This window comes from Rousettus aegyptiacus, unplaced genomic scaffold, assembly GCF_014176215.1.
Source record: "Rousettus aegyptiacus isolate mRouAeg1 unplaced genomic scaffold, mRouAeg1.p scaffold_m13_p_20, whole genome shotgun sequence".
In the NCBI taxonomy this organism is placed as follows: domain Eukaryota; kingdom Metazoa; phylum Chordata; class Mammalia; order Chiroptera; family Pteropodidae; genus Rousettus; species Rousettus aegyptiacus.
Genome location: NW_023416296.1, coordinates 1,308,347 through 1,326,333, shown reverse-complemented (window position 1 = coordinate 1,326,333; position 17,987 = coordinate 1,308,347). Strand labels below are relative to the sequence as shown.

General features: G+C 67.1%; 1 protein-coding gene and 1 pseudogene across 1 annotated transcript; one reads left to right on the top strand and one right to left on the bottom strand.

Annotated features, from left to right (window-relative positions):
- Positions 1–759: 759 nt before the first annotated feature.
- Positions 760–17,252, top strand: PWP2 (PWP2 small subunit processome component). Its single transcript, XM_016143506.2, has 21 exons — positions 760–836; positions 2,589–2,701; positions 3,736–3,830; positions 4,182–4,281; positions 4,899–5,042; positions 5,790–5,925; positions 6,191–6,420; positions 6,721–6,864; positions 7,633–7,703; positions 8,132–8,268; positions 8,894–9,042; positions 9,217–9,364; positions 9,625–9,775; positions 10,685–10,865; positions 11,930–12,077; positions 12,514–12,622; positions 13,918–13,983; positions 14,838–15,056; positions 15,152–15,302; positions 15,471–15,545; positions 16,680–17,252. The coding sequence occupies exons 1-21, from the start codon at positions 819–821 to the stop codon at positions 16,849–16,851; spliced, it is 2,757 nt and encodes a 918-aa protein (XP_015998992.2). The 5' UTR covers positions 760–818; the 3' UTR covers positions 16,852–17,252.
- Positions 7,280–7,398, bottom strand: LOC118614919 (annotated as a pseudogene).
- Positions 17,253–17,987: the final 735 nt, after the last annotated feature.

Genomic DNA, 17,987 nt, shown 5'->3' with positions numbered 1-17,987 from the left:
AACTAAGACATTTGAGTCTTCAGAGTTTTTGAGTTTTGTAAACATATTTACCAACCTAACATTTGACAAGGTAACTGCCTCTAATATTTGCTAGGATCACTAATACAATTATTTCGGAAAAGTGGTTTTCAACTTTGATTCAGAGCCCTGTTCTTTTTGGCCCCCGTTCATAACCCAAAGCTATTAAATGAGCCGCGGAGTCTGACCTTTCCACTTTCTGTGAAGGGTTCTGGGCCGCGGAGCGCGTTCAGCTCGAGCCCTTGAGACTAGAGAATCCCACAAATGCGACCGCGGGAGCGGAGCCGTGACCTCAGGCCCCGCCTCTGGGCGTGGGGGGCGGGGTCCGCCTCGGGTGGGGAGCGGACAGGGTAATGGGGTGACGCTGAGGCGATGCCGGGTCAGGCTCCGCTTAGGGGCGTGGCTTGGGGTAATGGGGCGGTACCGGGGCAGGCTCCGCCCTCGGGGGCGTGGCTCGGGGGGCGGGATGGGGTGCTGCCGGGTCAGGCTCCGCTTTGGGGCGTGGCTTGGGGTGATGGGGCGGTGCCGGGGCAGGCTCCGCCCTCGAGGGGGGCGTGGCTGGGGTAACGGGTGGTGCTGGGCAGGCTCCGCCGCGGGGCGGGGCGGGGCGCGGGGGGGCGGGGGCGGGGCGCGGGGGGCGGGGGCCGGCGGGCCTGCGGCCTCGGGCTCCTCCGGGGGCGGCGCCGCTCCTCCGGGCCGCGTGGGGCGCTGTGGCGCGGGGTCTCGGTTCGCCCCGGAAGTGGTTGCTGCGGGCCGGCGGGCGGCCGCGGAGACAGCGGCGGCGCACGTGCGGCAGCGCGATGAAGTTCGCCTACAGGGTGAGTCTCCACCGCGGCCGGGGCTCCGGTGGGTCCGCGGGGCGGGAGAGCAGAGGGGGGCATCGCTGCCCGGGACCTGCGACCTCGGGGGCGGCGAACGGGGCCCGGGGGCTCGAGGCCGGCACTAGTGTCCTCCCGGTGCCGGCCAGGAGAGGCCGGCGGCGCGGGCCGCGAGCGGTAGCGGCGTCCTGCACCGGGGCGGAGAGGCGGCCCGGCCCGCAGGCGGCGGCGCGGGGCGGCGCACGGACGCCAGCCCGGGGCTGCCCGCCCGCCGCCCGGAGGCCGCGGGGACGCGGCGGCGGTGCGGGCGCTGCCCGGCGCGAGACGGGTCGCCGCGCCCGCCCGCCGTCACCGCCTGTCTCTGCCTCCGCGGCGCGCGGTCATGGACGCAGTGGCCACCTGCCGGCCTGGCCCGCGGAGGTGTGCGCCGCGGCCGCCTGCTGCCTCCATCCCCCCTGGGGGGCCCCAGCGCCGCGCAGGGCCTGTGGGGCTGCACCCTACACCCCCGCTGCGCCACGCTGACCCTCGGACCTGCCCCTCAGAGTGCTGATGCGGCCGAACACAGTGCGTTCGCAGCTTGGGGTGTCCGAGCCAAAGGAAAACTTTGTTGGCAGACAAAGTTTTTGCTTTTATTCATGACAAGTAAAGGAGACAGGGTGATCATTCCCAAAGCTGTTACTTGTACACACCGTTTTGTGAATTTCATGTTGCTGTCGTCTTTGCAGTTGGTTAAACTCACCCGGTTGGGGTTCAGGTCAAGCTCATCTGCAAGACCCTGTGCTCCGTTCTAGCATTGCGTAGAGTTGCAGTTATTAAGATCCGCCCAGCCCTTGAGACACTCGTCCTCGCCAACACTCCCCTGTGACCCCAACCAGAAGGGGCTCCTTCTCCCTCCCGTAGCCGGCCCCTGGCACAGGCCTGCACTTGATCCCCTCTCTCCCCACTCCTGGGGTCACCTCCCTGGTTGGGTCACCGTCGCCTTCGGTATGGAATAGCACAGAAGGCTGCGCGGCCTCCCTGCTTTCCCCCGGCCTCCGCGGTCACTGGTGTGGTCTTCAAACAGTGGGACTGGGACCGCGGCAAGCCTCTGCCTCAGATCGCCTGCCTCCCTGATGCCCTCGAGCCTCGCTGGCCTGCAGCTCTGGATGTCACCCTGGGGCCCTGCGCCAGGTCCCCGCCCAGGCGGCCCCTCCCAGGGCGCTTCCCTGACCACCCGCCGAAGTCCCTCCCCCGCTCCCGCCGCCACTCAGTAGTTATGTCCCTCTTACAAGTGCCCAGCTGCTGGGCAGACCGAGGGCCCTGGGGGCAAAGACCGTGCACACAGCTCGCTCCAGGCAGCGCTCACATGTGGTGGTCGATCAGTGAACGCGCTGATAAGTGGGATGCCGGCAGCCCCTCCGTTCAGGATGCCCTGACCCCAAGGTGCACTTGGAGGCCTACAGCTTCCCCTCCCTGATGCGTGGGTCCTGGCCTCCCCTCCACCCGGCAAACACCTCCTGTCCCCGGAGGCCTCCCCGACACTCACGGTGCCCTTGCCCCCCGTGGTGAGTGCCGGGCGGGGGGCCGTGCCTGGGGCTGACCTCTCCTTCCTCCTTCTCAGGCCTGGGCCACGTACATGGCCAGAAAGCATCCCAGGGGACGCCTGGAGGGACCCGGGGATGGTCAGGGACCCCGCGGGGGCTCTGCACCATCTCTTTGCCCGGATGCCGCACTTAGCTCTTTTCTGGAGTTGAGACGCTGTTTTCTTTCCAGTTTTCAAATTTGCTGGGGACGGTGTATCGATGTGGCAACTTAAACTTTACGTGCGATGGAAACTCAGTCATCAGTCCCGTGGGAAATAGAATCACCGTGTTCGACCTTAAGAAGTAAGTGTGGGGCAGCAGCGCTGACAGCCGCGGGCTTTGTCGTCCGCGTGTACAAGTCGATGGTGTTTTCCCCGGTTTCCTCTTACCCGACGCGTTAATTAAGGGCTCCGGGTTCTGTGCAGCTGGCGGGTCAGGAGTGGAGGTGGCCGAGGCGTCCCAGCCTCCGCCTCCGGTTCCTGAGCTACAGCCCGTGTTGTCACTTTCAAGGCAGACGTCCCGGGTCGCTCGCTAAGCTGTGGGCAGGGGCGCAGGGGGCAGGGAGGCGCCCCGGACCCCGCCTGGCGCCGTGCTCCCCACGCGGTTCCCACCGTCCTGACCCAGCACTGGGCACGCTCCTTTCTGAAGTGGGGGACTCCTGAGCAGCCGTCGCCCCCAGACCGCTGCGGCCTGTGGAGAGCCTCCTGCCGCGAGGCTGCCTGGGCCCCTGCCCCTCTCTGCTGGCCTCACTGCCCCTGGGACAGTCCCAAGTGCCCGAGAGCAGGGCCCGAGAGCAGGGCCCGCGTGGGGCGTGCCCAGGGCTGGCTGCTGGCGTGGTCGTTGCTGTCACTGTCGTTTAAGTGACATCTGACAGGGACGCTCCAGATTAGCAATCACGTTCATCGAAGAGAATTTGGGAAATAAAGGATGAAATTAGAATCGAACCCAAGCGTTACTTGTTTTTAACATACTCGTTTTTCCATTTTACACATTTTCCAATTTGTGTAAAAGCAGTTTTTTTGTCAACGTGCTGTCCTTGTGGTTAGCCCCTTCTATCGGGCACTTGGCGTGTTCTCCAGTGTCCGGCTTCACACGTCCGCAGAATCCTCTTGGGATGCGGGCCCAGAGGCGGAGCCGACGTCGCCAAAGCCCGTCTCTGAGGTTCTGGGACATCGTCTTATTTCCTGTCCCTTCAGCAGGAATTGAGGATTAGTGACGAGCTCTGGCCCAGCGGTCCCACCGGACAGGAGTGGCGTGTCGTGGGGCGGGCGGGCTGGTGGCCCGCCTCCCCTCTGATGACACGAGGCCAACTGCATGGTTCTGGTTTTTTCTCTCAGCAACAAGTCCAACACTCTGCCCCTGGCCACTCGGTACAACATCAAGTGTGTGGGGCTGTCCCCGGACGGCCGCCTTGCCATCGTCGTCGATGAAGGTAACCACCGAGGCCGGGAGAGGAGCCGGTGGCACGGGGTGGTGACCGATGACGTGGGTGCAGGGGTGGGTGCGGGCGCCAGGGGAGACGAGGCCGCCCCCAGGTCCTGCCGGCGGTGTCAGCCGGCACAGTCCTCCCCGCCTGGTGCATCCACGTCTGGGGCGCGGGCGTGTGCGGGTGGACGCGCCCGGGCCCCTCCCCGGCTCTGTGCCCCCGGCATTGGCATCCGGGGGGCGGCGGCGGGGCTGCACGCGGCAGGGGCCTTGCTGCCCGCAGCGCAAGCACGCAGAGCCTCGCCGCGGCCCCGCCGCCCGTCGGTGACCGCGTGCTGGCCACTGTCGCATCCTGCAGGCGGGGAGGCGCTGCTGGTCAGCCTGCTGTGCCGGTCCGTGCTCCACCACTTCCACTTCAAGGGCTCTGTGCACAGCGTCTGCTTCTCCCCTGACGGCAGGTACGGCGCCCAGGCAGGGCCGAGACCCAGGGTGCTGCCCCGCAGGGCGGCACGCAGGCGGCCCCTCCCCTCTCCTGCTCCCGGGGCTGTGACGGAGCTCTGGCTTCAAAGTCACAGCGAGGAGCGCGTCGTGTGGGCAGGTTCAAGGCCCAGGGAAGAGAGCCTGTTCCCAGGTTGCTCGCCCCTGGCAGATGCAGTCGTGCCTTGGGGCGGCCCCAGGTGCTGGCTGCGAGCCCGCCCCGTCCCACTCAGAAACCCCCTCGAGCGGCGCCCAGCGCCCCGGGGCGCTGTCGCGCAGGACCCGCGTCTTCCTTGCGGTTGCACTCGGCTATCTGAGCTCGTCCTGGCCTTGGCGACTGGCCAGTGGGGCCTCTGCTCTGGGGAGAGGTGTGGCGGGGCCCGCAGGGTATGTCTGGTTCTTCCCTGACTGTCCACCGGCCGCCTTTGGCCTGGGTCCCTATAGGAGAACGGGTACTCGGGGCCGGTGAGAGGCAGGCCCCCAGCTTTGCCTGTCGTAGGAAACTGGCCTTGAGCAGCTTGGCTGTCCTGCCGGAGGCCCCGAGCTGGCCTCGGGCCTCGCCGGTGCGCAGTGTCAGTGGCTCCCGTTTCTGCCGTAGGAAGTTTGTCGTCACAAAGGGCAACATCGCTCAGCTGTACCACGCCCCCGGGAGGAAGCGGGAGTTCAACGCGTTCGTCCTGGACAAAACCTACTTTGGGCCGTACGATGAGACCACGTGCATTGACTGGACAGAGGACTCCCGGTGAGACCCGGATGGGCCGAAAGGGACGCCCGTGCCCAGCCGCTCGCGGGGAAGCGCTGGTGACCGTCACGGTGCCCTGCAGCTTCCGCAGTGTCCTGCCCTGAGCTCCCTGGGGGCCGGATGCAGGGTGGGCTCCAGGGGGGTGGGGTGGGGTCCACACCACCTGCCGTTGGCCACTGAAACCAGGGAGCAGAACCTGGTCCCTGACAAACTCTGTCCCTGCGTGTGGGCTGCATCCGGGCCGCCGCATCTGCGGAGCCGTGGTCGGCGTCGGCGGCTCCTCCCCGCCTGGGTGCCGGGATCGCCCGTCCTCTGGGGGCCACCAGGCAGTGGTCAGCAGGACACAGTGGTCTCGCTCCCAGGGGACGGGGGTCTGCGCAACATAGGCGGGCTGCCCCAAGGCCAGGCCTCTCCCGTCTTCAGAGAGGCGGAGGCCGCTCCCGACGGGGCCTGTTTCTGCCGTAAGCAGAGTTCGCTCTGCTGGGGTCTTCGGTGGGTCGGGAAGGTGTGAGGAGCAGGCTCCCCAGGCAGCGCCCAGGGCTCGCTGGTCAGTGCTCGGTGCTCCTCCGGCTGTCCCCTGGGAAGGACAGTGACACACGTCCACCGAGACTCCTGGTCCCAGGAGATGCACGGATGGATTCAGGCAGCACCCCTGACCTGTCTCCACGCGCCACCTGGGAGTGTCTGCCCCGGGCTTGGGGCGGCACCGGCGGGGGCCCCAGGGATGAGCCGTGTCCTTCTGTCCAGGTGCTTTGCGGTCGGAAGCAAAGATATGTCCACGTGGGTGTTCGGGGCCGAGCGCTGGGACAACCTCATCTACTACGCATTGGGGGGACACAAGGACGCCGTGGTGGCCTGCTTCTTTGAGTCCAGCAGCCTGGACGTACGTCCCCGCGCCCGGCCCCAGAGCCGCCGCGTCCCGGGTCACGGCCGCGACGGGGGTGCTGGGCCCTCCCCCGGGTCCCCGCGGGGCTGCAGGGCACTCGGCGGTGGCCGCGGGCTGCCCGTTGGGAGCCATCCCTCCCCGTGCACAGGGCGGGCTCTGGCGGAAGGAGCAGGGCGAAGACCGGTCCTGTCCCGGCCGCCTGCACTCGGCGTGGGCTGCGGACCAGGGTGCCCCGCGGCCACCTGTGCATGTCCCTCTGCAGCTGTACACGCTCAGCCAGGACGGAGCCCTGTGTGTGTGGCAGTGCGACACCCCTCCGGAGGGCCTGAGGCTGAAACCCCCCCGGGGCTGGAAGGCAGACCTGCAGCGGAGGGAGGAGGAGGAGGCGGGCGAGGGCGAGGAGGACGAGGCGCGGGAGACCACCGTCCGGGGGCAGGCCGCGCCGGCCGCGGAGGACCAGCGGGGCAAAGTGAAGTACTCCCGGCTGGCCAAGTACGTCCCCGCCCTCTCGGGCTGAGTCGGGGTGCTCCCGGGGGCTCCCGGGCCTCAGAGGGGCCCGGAGGCGGGTCATTGGGCGGGGACCCGGAGGCACGGGGACCAGGCTGTTCCTCTGCAGGTCGGGGAGGCTTAGGAGGGCAGAGCCACGGGCGCGGGGCAGCGGGGCGTCTTCAGGGCCGAGAGGCAGTGTGGTCAGGGCTGCCGCCTGCGTGGCCCGTGGGTCCCGGGCGGGGCCATGCGACCGACCTGGCCCTCTGCTCCTCCTTCCGCCACTCTGCTGTCCTGTCAACACAGGTACTTTTTCAACAAAGAAGGAGATTTTAACAACCTGACAGCTGCAGCATATCACAAGAAGACCCATCTCTTGGTCACTGGTTTCGCTTCCGGAATCTTCCACCTCCACGAGCTCCCGGAGTTCAACCTCATCCACTCCCTGAGGTGGGCGCCTCTGCTCTGCCGGCCGTGGTTTCCTGTGCTCGCAAGTCTGACGGGCCGATGGCAGAGTGGGCGAGGCCGTGTGTGCCCACCCCTGCCGCTGGGCCTGGAGTCCGCGGTGGCCACAAGGACGGCCTCCCGAGACACCGGCCCTCATCGTCATCCTGGCCAGGTGGCGGGGGACCGCAGGGGCCTCAGGCGATGCTGCCCCAGGCCCCGGCTCAGACACACAGTCTCCTGCCCCGGGCCTCGGCCCCATGCGTGGGGTCGTCATTTTTATTTTTTATTTTGTTTATCTTATTCTATTTTTATTTTATTTTTTGAAGGGAGGCAACCCTTGGTTGATCTCACAGATTGCAAGGACCTTGTCAGCTTACAGTCCCCTATTTTTTTTATTTTGTTTTATCATTTGTTTTTACACCTACAGCACCTGGTCTTCCTAGGTGGTCTCCCATCCAAGGACTAACCAGGCCCGACCCTGCTTAGCTTCCGAGATCGGGCGGGATCGGGCACATGCAGGGTGGCATTGCCATGGACCATTTTTATTTTTGTTTTGCATCTTTGGGACAGAAAATGAAAATACCGGTGTCATAAAAATCACACAGCCTCGCGGCTTCGAACTCAGGCACCGCCCTGGGTTTTCGGGCTCTAAGTGCGTTGAGTCGTTCGCGCCCCCGAGTTCGCACCCCCGAGCCGGCAGGCAGAGGGGAGGCCCGCGCCCCGAGGGTGGGCGGGGCTCTTCCCGAGCTCACCAGTCCTGCTTCCCCTCAGCATCTCGGATCAGAGGGTCGAGTCCGTCGCCATCAACAGCTCCGGGGACTGGATCGCCTTGGGCTGCTCAGGTCCGTATTTCGGCTGGGTCGTGAGAACGAGTAGGCGGTCCCGCGCTGGATCGGCTGCCCGTGGTCCTACCGCGGCCCCCAGTCGTCGGAGCGGGGCCGTGCGGGCGGGGCATGGCAGCGGAGGCGCCCGCGCGGAGGAGCGGTCAGTGGGACGCGCAGAGCAAAGGCGCCCCTGGCAGGCCGCAGCAGGCCGCACAGCGGGTCTGCTCCGCCCACGGGGGACTCTGGAGGCTGGCTCTCCTCGCTGGGCCCCCTCACGTGGGTGGGGGGCAGTGGCGGGCGCCTGCCTTGGTGGGACGGGCTGTCAAGGTGGCAGCATGAGTCGGGGCCACACGAGCCTACCCAGAACCCCGGGCAGGCAGTGCGCCCGGCCTGCAGGGCCGGCTGTCGTGCGCGGTGCCCAGCCCCCCGCCCCATGTGCGCTGCAGGCCTGGGCCAGCTGCTGGTGTGGGAGTGGCAGAGCGAGTCCTACGTGCTCAAGCAGCAGGGGCACCCCAACAGCATGGTGTCCCTGGCCTACTCCCCCGACGGGCAGCACATCGTGACCGGCGGGGACGACGGCAAGGTGGGGCTGTGCCGCCTGGGCCGGGCCGGCCAGGGGGGCAGGGGGGGCGCGGCCCGGGCGGGAGGAGCTGGCCGGGCCGGCCAGGGGGGCAGGGGGGGCGCGGCCCGGGCGGGAGGAGCTGGCCGGGCCAGCCAGGGGGGCAAGGGGGGGGGCGGCCCGGGCGGGAGGAGCCGGCCGGGCCGGCCAGGGGGCAGGGGGTCGCGGCCCGGGCGGGAGGAGCTGCGGGCGCCCCGTCCCGACCCCCCGGCTGGGACACCGTGGCCAGGCCCCGGCGGCAGCCTTCAGCCTGGCGTGCGCGGGGCCGCCTCACTCCATCTGGGCTGGCACACCGAGCTGGGTCTGCGTAGGGAGGGCCCAGGTGTCTGTCCCCGATGGGGGCTCAGGGCCCTGTGCGTCTGCAGCTGTTGAGCGGAGGGGTCGGTGCTACTAGCGGCTGCCGTCTGATGTGGGCGGGTGCTCGCTGTGCCTCCTGGGGTGCCACAGAGCCCCCCACGGCCCCCAGATGTCTCATGGGGTGAGGGAGGCGGGCAGACGGCCTCCCCCGGCCTGGGCGCCCACGCGGGACCCGCGCGTGGGGGGGGGTCCCCGCCTGGGCCCACCACTTGTCACGCGCCCCCCACCGCAGGTCAAGGTGTGGAACACCCTCAGCGGCTTCTGCTTCGTCACTTTTACGGAGCACTCGAGCGGGGTCACCGGCGTGACCTTCACTGCCACCGGCTACGTCATCGTGACCTCTTCCATGGATGGGACTGTGCGGGCCTTTGACCTTCACAGGTGACCTTGTGGCTCAGAGCAGGTCGCCCCTCTGCTGTGCTGCGAGAGGCGGGCTGAAGGCCGGGCTTGTTGGGGAGCGCGCGGCGGAGGCGGAGGCTCGGGGCGAAGCCCGGCACCGGGGCCCCAGGAGCGCCCGAGGCGGCGCCGCCAGCCCAGGGCCTCTCTTCCCGGCAGGTACCGGAACTTCCGCACCTTCACGTCCCCGCGGCCCACTCAGTTCTCCTGCGTGGCAGTGGACGCGAGTGGGGAGATCGTTGCTGCCGGGGCCCAGGACTCCTTCGAGATCTTCCTCTGGTCCATGCAGACGGGCCGGCTGCTGGAGGTCAGCCGCTCGTCCCGGGCAGCGTGCTCTGGGGGGCCGGGTGGGTGCGGGGCCACACGCGCCCTGCTGTGAGGGCACCTCCCAGTGGCCCGAGGGAGCCGGTGGGGCGGAGGTCTTCTGGCCTGGCCCGCCCGCCCCCACCCCACGGCTGTGGCTGCGCAGAGGGGCCGTGTCTCCATGGCCACAGTCTGCACGTTTGGTCCAGTGCGGGCCGCCTGCCGAGGCGCTCACCTCTTACCCCTTCCTGTGAACGGCTGTAGGTCTTGTCCGGTCACGAGGGGCCCATCAGCGGTCTGTGCTTCAGCCCGACGAAGTCGGTCCTGGCCAGTGCCTCCTGGGACCGGACGGTGCGTCTGTGGGACATGGTGGACAGCTGGAGAACCACGGAGACGCTGGCCCTGACCTCCGACGGTGAGCTGCGTGGCGGGGTCGGCCGGCAGGGGTCGCCACCCGGACAGGCTGGCCCCTGCCCGTTCTTCCCGTCCGGGCCGAGTGTGTGGACGTAACCCCAGGACCCCTTGTCGGGGGTCGGAGGCCCAGGCCTGTCCCTTGGTGTCTGGCCGCCCCCTAGGAGAGCAAGCTGGGGCTGGGGCTGCAGCTTCCCGCCGCCTTCTACACTTGCCTGTGGGTTCGCTGTCGTCCCTGTGAACACGGTGCGGGAGGCCCCCCGTGGCCAGGCCGGGTGGGCCCTGCTGCCCAGAGTCCCGTGGCCTGTGTCTAAGCCTGTCAAGCTTGGGCGTCCCCTGCATGGCTGCTGTCCCCTGCGGGCAGCGTGGACTGGTCACAGCCAAGACTGACTGCCGTCTGGCCCCGAACATGCTTGCTGGCCGCGGGGCTCGCAGGTGTCTGCAGGGCGCTCTGCTTCCCACTGCCCGGCTCCGGTTTGGGCTCTTAGTGGCTGGTGCCTCACGTCCTTGTGGGGTCTCCGCAGTGACCTCCGTCTCCACTTACTCTGTGTCTAGTCTGTCCTGCAGTTCCCTCGGAATGGCTCTCGCCGTGACCTCTGTGTGACGCCTCTCTGCCCGGCCTCACCCCCACCCTGCACCCTCCCACCAGGCTGGCCCTGCTCGGGCCTGCCGTGCCTGTCCTGTGGCAGCTGGGGCCCTGCCCACATGTGCAGCCACGTGGCTCTGAGCTGTGGGTGCTAGGGCCCGGGGCCTCCCTGGAAAACTGGAATTTATCAAGGAGAGCCTACGTGCCCCCCACCCAACCCTCCCCCAGACCGGTCCCTCGGGGAGCCAGTGATGAGGACCCGCAGCACTGGTGCGGCCGCCGGAGCCCAGGGCCTTTCTCAGGCCCCGACTCCGCATCTCTTCGCAGCGCTGGCCGTGACCTTCCGCCCCGACGGTGCAGAGCTGGCCGTGGCCACCCTGAACGCGCAGATCACCTTCTGGGACCCCGAGAACGCCGTGCAGACGGGCTCCATCGAGGGCAGGCACGACCTCAAGACGGGCAGGAGGGAGCTGGACAAGATCACCGCCAAGCACTCGGCCAAGGGGAAGTGAGTGCCTCGTCCGGCCGCCGCAGGCTGTGAATGTGGGGCGCGGGCGACCTTCTGGGTCGGTCCCCCGAAGCTCGGGAGCCGGCCCGGCGGAGTGCGGGCGCTCTTCCGCCCTGGCGCAGTGCGGGAGCTGAGGCGGGTGGGCTGCAGTGAGCAGCCCTCGGGGACAAGGGCGTGAGGGCGCCTCTGTCCAGTTCTCTCGGAGTGTCCCTGGGAGAGGAGATGCTGGGCCGCCACAGGGTGACTGTTTTGGTTTTTGAGAACCGCCAGGCCGGTTCCCAGAGAGGCGGCAGCAGCCGCGGTGGGGGTGGGGGGGTCCGATTCCCCACATGGCCACCAGCCCCGTCTGTCGTTCTAAATGACAGCCTGGGGGGGACAGACGAGGGGGGTTCCGGGGCTCTGATCTGCACTCCCTGAGGACCCACATCCCTGCGCCCCTTCTCGCGGGCACACTGGCCATTCTCACGGCGGCGAAGGGACGGGCGTCCCCGGAGCGTTGGCCCGTTTCACTTGGGGCGCCCGTCTCTATCACGGGGCGTGAGAGGCCGCCATGTGTCGCAACGTGAGGCCCTCGTCACGCGTGCGGTTTGCACACGCCTTCTCCCGTCTGCATCGGCGTCACTCTTGGGGGCGGCATTCGGAGTGCAGAGGTTTCTCCCTTTGAAGCACAGCCAGGTCATCTTTATTTTTCTGTCGCTCGTGAGTTTGGTGTCACGTGTAAGAATCCGTCGTCAGGTCCAGGGTCACTGTCTCGAGTCCCACGAGCAAGCAGATGCCCAGTTTCTGGCGCCACAGGACTGAGACACCCCAGGGAGTGGGCGTGGGGGGGGGGTCCTTCTCATTCTGACTCCAACAAGGACAGGCCCTGCCGGAGCCACACGGCCCCGGCACGTGGCGGTCGTGCCTGGGGGAGGCCACAGTCCACGCCGTCCGTGGGCACGGTGCTGCCTCAGGAGCGGGGCCTGCGCCGTGGGAGCTGCAGGCCAGGGTCCCGCAGCGGCGGGGCCGCGTGCCGTGGTCGGGGCACACGTGTGGCCACTGAGCCCCGCCCCCCCTGCGCCCAGGGCCTTCACCACTCTGTGCTACTCCGCGGACGGCGAGAGCATCCTGGCCGGAGGGATGTCCAAGTTCGTGTGCATCTACCACGTCAAGGAGCAGGTCCTGAGGAAGAGGTTTGCAATCTCCTGCAACCTGTCGCTGGACGCCATGGAGGTGCGTGTGCGCCACGGCCTGGCTCCGTGGGCCTCTCGGGATCCCCGGCACGGGTCTGTGTCACGCCATGAGCTTCTGGGTGTTTCTGGGGGAAGCTTCCTCGGCATTTTCTGAGGACATGGGGCCAGGTCGGGCCTTGCAGGTGGGCACCTGCGTGTCGGCAGACACCCCCGTGTGCACCCCACTTGCCCTCCGGAGGTTGTGTGGAGAATCCGAGCTCTGCAGTGGCAGTGGGGACTCCGGCCCAGCAGCGCCAGGCCCTGGGGGAGGTTCTGCTGTGAAACGGGCTTGTCGCCGTCTCCTCTCGGGGTCCGTGTTTCCTGCGCGTGCTCCAGGCAGGGCTGGGCTCTCCTCCAGTGCTCACGCACACAAGCAGGGCTGGGGACACGCACCCCTCACTTCCGACAGCGAGACATCTGGGCTTTTGGTTTTCTAGGAATTTTTGAACCGAAAGAAAATGACAGAGTTTGGCAACCTGGCGCTAATCGATCAAGACGCCGCGGAGGAGGGCGGAGTCGCGATACCGTTGCCAGGTGTCAAGAAAGGTGAGCAGAAGACCTCCGTCCTCCGTGGGCTCGGCCGTCGCAGGCCGCCCTGCTCACCCTCCTGCCCTGGGTGACGGTGGTCCCGCCCCCTCGTCGCGCGGTGCCGGTTGGTGTCCGAGCATTCGCTGCGCACGTGGGGTTTGGCTGGAGTCCAGGGGGTGAGGCCATCCACCATGCGCTGCCGCATGGCCCGCGGGTGTGACGTGCTCCCCGGGCCAGGCCAGCCCCAGGGCCCGCCGTCCCTCGTGTGGGCCACAAGGAGGGCTCGCGTCTTGGAGCAGGCAGTCCAGGCGGCTTGAGGGGTTTACGTGCCTCACCGGGACAAGGGCAGTGGACTCGGGACCCTTGGGCCTGGGTAGACCATCAAGGGACACCCGTCAGCCAGAAAGCCCACACGTGGCTTGTGCCACAGCAGCCGAGCCGCCTGCCTGCTTCGCCTGGTGCCGGCTCAGGCCACGTTCATTCCCGCCCTGGCTCGAGCCCGCTCTGGGCACGCGGGGCCTGCTCTGCGCTCGGGGAGCCAGGGCACCTTAGCAACTGGCGGGCGACCGGCGGGGGGGTACACAGTGTGCTCACTCCTCTGCACCTGCTGGCGTCTTGGAGACCCCCGCCGAGAGCGCGGCTGTAGTTAGAGTGGTGGCCTCTGCCTGACTGGGGACGTTTCTATTGTCACAAGTTGGGGGGGGGGTGCTGTTGGTATTGAATGTGGGGAGGTCGGGGTCTGCAGGACCACAGGGACCTGGCCCCAGACATCGGCCACCCCGAGGTCGAAAGCCCCTGCAGCGTATTTCAATCGGGCTCCAGGAAGGGCCCGGGCGGCTGGGGGCGGGGCAGCCAGGAGACTCCCCGCCAGGTCGTTTCTGTGTTGCTGAATTCCTCACCCGGGGCGAGTCGCCCTTTACAAAGCTAAGCTGAAAACGAAGCACCCGGTGGTTCTGCGCTGGCACCCGGGGAGGGGGGGCCCTCACTCCCGAGCTGCCTGGCGCACCCTGCCTCGCGGCCCTGGGCTGGGTGGAGGCCTCTCCCTGGAGGAAACGAGCCATCTGCCAGCCAGGCTGGCGCCCGCAGGAGCATCTGCCCCAAGGGCTCATCCGCGGAAGCCGGAGGCGCCCGCGAAGCAGCACCTGGGGCCCAGGCAGAGAGCTTGCCGCTGTCTGGGGCCGGGTGGGAGGGCTGGGGCTGCCGCGCCTGCGCCCGTGGCCACCTCCACAGTGAAGCGGCCCCGAGGGCCCTGCCGCGTCTGGTGCGTGGAAAGGGGTGTGCCGCCTGGAACAAGCGGTTCCTTTATATTGCAGGCGACATGAGCTCTCGCCACTTCAAACCTGAAATCAGGGTGACTTCGCTCCGCTTCTCTCCCACTGGTGAGCCCCGAGCGGCGGGCGGTTGGCATGGGAAGGGGTGCGGGTTCGGCGTCGGGCCTGCAGTGTGCTCGGTGGGCCTGTCAGCTCTGTTCCTGGGGACAAGGTTGGTCCCGGAGCGTCTGGCTGGTTCTGGGCTGCACTGTCCCACGTGGGTGAGATGTGGCTGTCCGTCCTCTCCAGAGGACAGCTGTGAAAGCCATGACCTCGGGTAGGCTGGGCTTGGAGACGGGGAGGTGGGCGCCCACCCCGAGCACCGTTCACACGCACCAGTGGGGACCATCCCGGGGGGGCGCCTGCTGCCCCCGCCGCCACCGAGTGTCCGCGGACGGTGTCCGAGGGGCTACAGGGTGGGCTGGGGCCTGGGACCATCAGGTGCAGGGGGCGGGCTTGTCTCTGGGTTGGAAGCTATGCTCCCCAGCACAGGTGGCAGGAGCAGTAAAGTACAGGGCGGCATGTGGGCCAGGGGTACAGGCTGTGGCCAAGGAACAGGTTCAGCGACACCTGGTGCTGTAATCAGCTTACAGCCCAGGCACACATCTGCGTTTTGTCCGCGGTGGAGTTGAGACGTTGCAGCAGAGCCTGCGTGGCCTGCGAAGCCGGAGTGTCTGCCCCGGCAGGGAGCCTGCCGGTGGCGGCTCGGCGGGAGGGTGCACACGTGCGTTCCCGCCTGCACACTGGCTCGGGAGCACGGCCCGCGCCCGCGACCCGGGAGGACCTGCTGGCTGGGGCAGGCGGAAGGCGTCCCCATTCTGTGCTGCTGCGCTGGGGACTGTGGGACCGCGTCTCATACCCGTTCCCTAAACACCGCGAGGTGAGAATAGCCGTTCAGGGGGCCGCCCGACTTCACCCCGCAGGGCGCTGCTGGGCGGCCACCACCACTGAGGGGCTCCTCATCTACTCCCTGGACGCCCAGCTGCTCTTCGACCCGTTCGAGCTGGACACCAGCGTCACCCCTGGGCGCGTCCGGGCGGCGCTGCGGCAGCGGGACTTCACCAGGGCCGTCCTCATGGCCTTCCGCCTCAACGAGAGGGAGCTGCTGCAGGAGGCCCTGGAGTCGGTGCCCTGGGACGAGAGTGAGCGCCGGGCGGGGCCTGGGCTCCCAGCGGGTGCAGAGCTCGCCTGGATTTGGGTTCTCTGCAGCGAGCCTGGGTCTCTTCCTTTCCCACAGTTGAAGTTATCAGCTCCTCCCTCCCTGAGCTATATGTGGAGAAAGTGCTTGAGTTTTTGGCCTCATCCTTTGAAGTGTCTCGCCATCTAGAATTCTACCTCATCTGGACTCAAAAATTGCTCATGGCGCATGGGCAGAAGCTGAAGTCCAGGTACCGCGTGCTCACCTGTGTTGGAGCCCCTGTCACAGCTGCTCTCTGTCGAGGAAGACAGTGACATGCAGACGGGCACGGAGTGAGGCCTTGACATGCAGGCCCGGCACAGGGGGAGGCCTGTGGGGCGTCCGTGGCTGCCGAGCGCTAAGGGGGCCTCTCTTCCAGGGCGGGGACGCTGCTGCCGGCCGTGCAGTTCCTGCAGAAGAGCATCCAGCGCCACCTGGACGACGTCTCCAAACTGTAAGTGTTGCTGGCGTGTGGGTGGGCAGCGTGGGGCTGGCACTGTCGCCAGCCGGCTCCACTCCAGGGGCTGCTTCCCACGTTGTCTGACTTGGGGACAAAAGGTACCAGTGTCAGAGGTGCCTGTTCCCTCACTGCTGGTGAACTAAACACCCCTGGCCCACTGTGGGACGCGGGGCTGGCCGGCCTCAGGTGCGGCGTGGGGCTGAGGGTCGCAGTGGCTCACAGCCCAGCTCTTCCTGGCGCCAGGTCCCCTGGGGAGCCCCGAGGGCCTCACAGTTTGGCCTATCCTGGGGGCTCTTCCCTGCCCACTAAGGACCAAGCGAGTGCAGAGGTGGGGACCGGAGGTCCAGACCCCGGGGTCCCGCGGTCCTCCTGGCCTGTGCTCCTCGGCCTTCCTGAGTCTGGAGCAAGCGCTTCCCGAGGCGCTTCCTCCCGCGCGCCCTGGCTGCCCGCAGGAACCCCGAGGCAGAGAGCGCCTGCCCTGGCTCCGGCACCCGCCGGCAAGGGCCCCCTCGTGACACTCCCTGGACCCGCAGCTCCGTCCAAGAGGCCACTGCCTCCTGCTGGGTCGATCCTCGAGTGGTTAACGCAAGCACACTGTCCCTGAACTCCCGCATCTCGTGGTCTGTCACGGGTGTCGGGGTCCCTCTGGCTGTGTGTGCCGTTTGGGGGCCCGGCTACGCTGGCCGGCCTCCATCAGGCTTCCCGGGGGTGCGCTTCATCCCTCCCTCCGTCCGCCCGTCACTGGGGGGTTCCGACACCGAAACGATCGTGCGGTTCCTGTCTTTACTCTCACAGCGTGGGAAGCAGCGCCCTGCCGGCTCTCAAACAGCCACCGCTTCCCCAGGCATGGGCGGGACTGACTGGCGGAGCCCTCGGGGCCAGGCCCAGGGACGGGCAGGGGCAGTGAGGACAGGCCAGAAGGGGCACGTCTCACAGTGGGTCCTTGAAGCCCGCTGCTCCAGGGCTGGGTGGCGACAGCAGACCCCGGGGGCAGGGATGACAGGCGGGAACAGCTGGGGCGGGTGGGGGCCACTGCTGGTTTTTCTCGGGGTCACAGAGGAGGGGGTTGGGTGCCAGGCGAGCGGGGTTCTGGCCGCTTTCACCAGCGTGACTCCTGTGCCCTCGCAGCTGTGACTGGAACCGCTACAACATTCAGTACGCGCTGGCAGTGTCCCGGCAGCGGGGCGTGAAGCGCCCCTCGGAACCGCCGGGGAGCGAGGAGGAGGCAGACGCGTCCGACCAGGACAGTCTGCAGCTGCTCGGGGCAGGCCCTGGGGATGCAGACAGGCTGCAGGTGTAGAGCCGGCCGCACCGCAGCCCCATCATTTCAGTGAAGACCTTGGAAGAGCCGGAAGCACGCTGCCTGGGCCCGGAAGTGGGTGCAGGGCGGTCCGGAGCGCTGTGGGACCTGTCGCCAAGGACTTGCTTCTCCTGTGAGAACCAAACTCAGCAGCGGCATGGAAGGGCGAGCTGACCACGGGCCTGGCACACAGCCCAGGACCCAAGGGTGTGAAATAACACAAAGGCTGCGTGTGGGCTGTCACACTTGATCTTAGCTAAACGGCCGAGAAGCAATCAGCATCTACTATTGAAAACACCTTTCAAAGAGGCAAATGGGTTTGTGTTTATAGATTCAAACTCTGTATGAAAGTTATTTATATTTTTAATATAAAGTTTTGATAAACCTAGAGATGAAAAAGACGTGGTTTTTTGGTGTGTAAATGTGACTTAAGTCTAAACTAAACTAAGTATTTTTTCCTGAGTGCTATTGTCATGCAGGGGGCTCGGGGCCACCCACCTACCGGCCCCTCTGTGCCAGGGGGACAGTTAACCAGGGCAGGTGGGCTGCTGGCCAACACCCTGGTTCTCTCGGCATTCGCTTGACTCTGACCCTGGAAGGGGGCACGCAGGAGCCCAGGGGCCTGAGCCAGGTATGCCTCCTGGCAGCTCACTCGGACCTGCCACCAGCTCTGCTCGGGCCACTCCGCCGTGCGGTGCCCCACAGGGTCACTGACAGTGGCTTTGACCCACTTCTCCACCACAGCCAGGCTCCTGGTCCCCATGGCTCACTCAGTAGCCTCAATTTCCAGGATCAAAACATGGACTGCCCCGGGTGCAGTGCGGGCATGGTGTCCACCAGGCCCCGACCTGTCGATCACCAGAGGTGGGACCTACAAGTCACGAGCTGGCACCCAGATCTCCTGAACTCACCTTGAAATGGAGCCTACCTCCCCAGGCTGACATGAGGCCTAGCGGGTCAAGTGAGGGTTGATGCACGTGACACCTGGTGCACGAGGAGCTGCAGCCACGGCCGCCGTCCAGTTGGCAAGCCCTGTGCCCACTCGCAGGGCCATGTATGCTGAGTCGCTCATCCACTGTGCGCTCAGGCTGGGGAACTCTGGCCCGAGTCAGTGTGTTCCTACACGTCATCGCCAC

Bases quoted from the DNA above. Each gene is read 5' to 3' on its own strand.
- PWP2 (XM_016143506.2), top strand. The intron at 12,078-12,513 runs GTGCGTGTGCGC...TTGGTTTTCTAG, and splicing joins TGTCGCTGGACGCCATGGAG to GAATTTTTGAACCGAAAGAA. The intron at 12,623-13,917 runs GTGAGCAGAAGA...TTTATATTGCAG, and splicing joins GTTGCCAGGTGTCAAGAAAG to GCGACATGAGCTCTCGCCAC.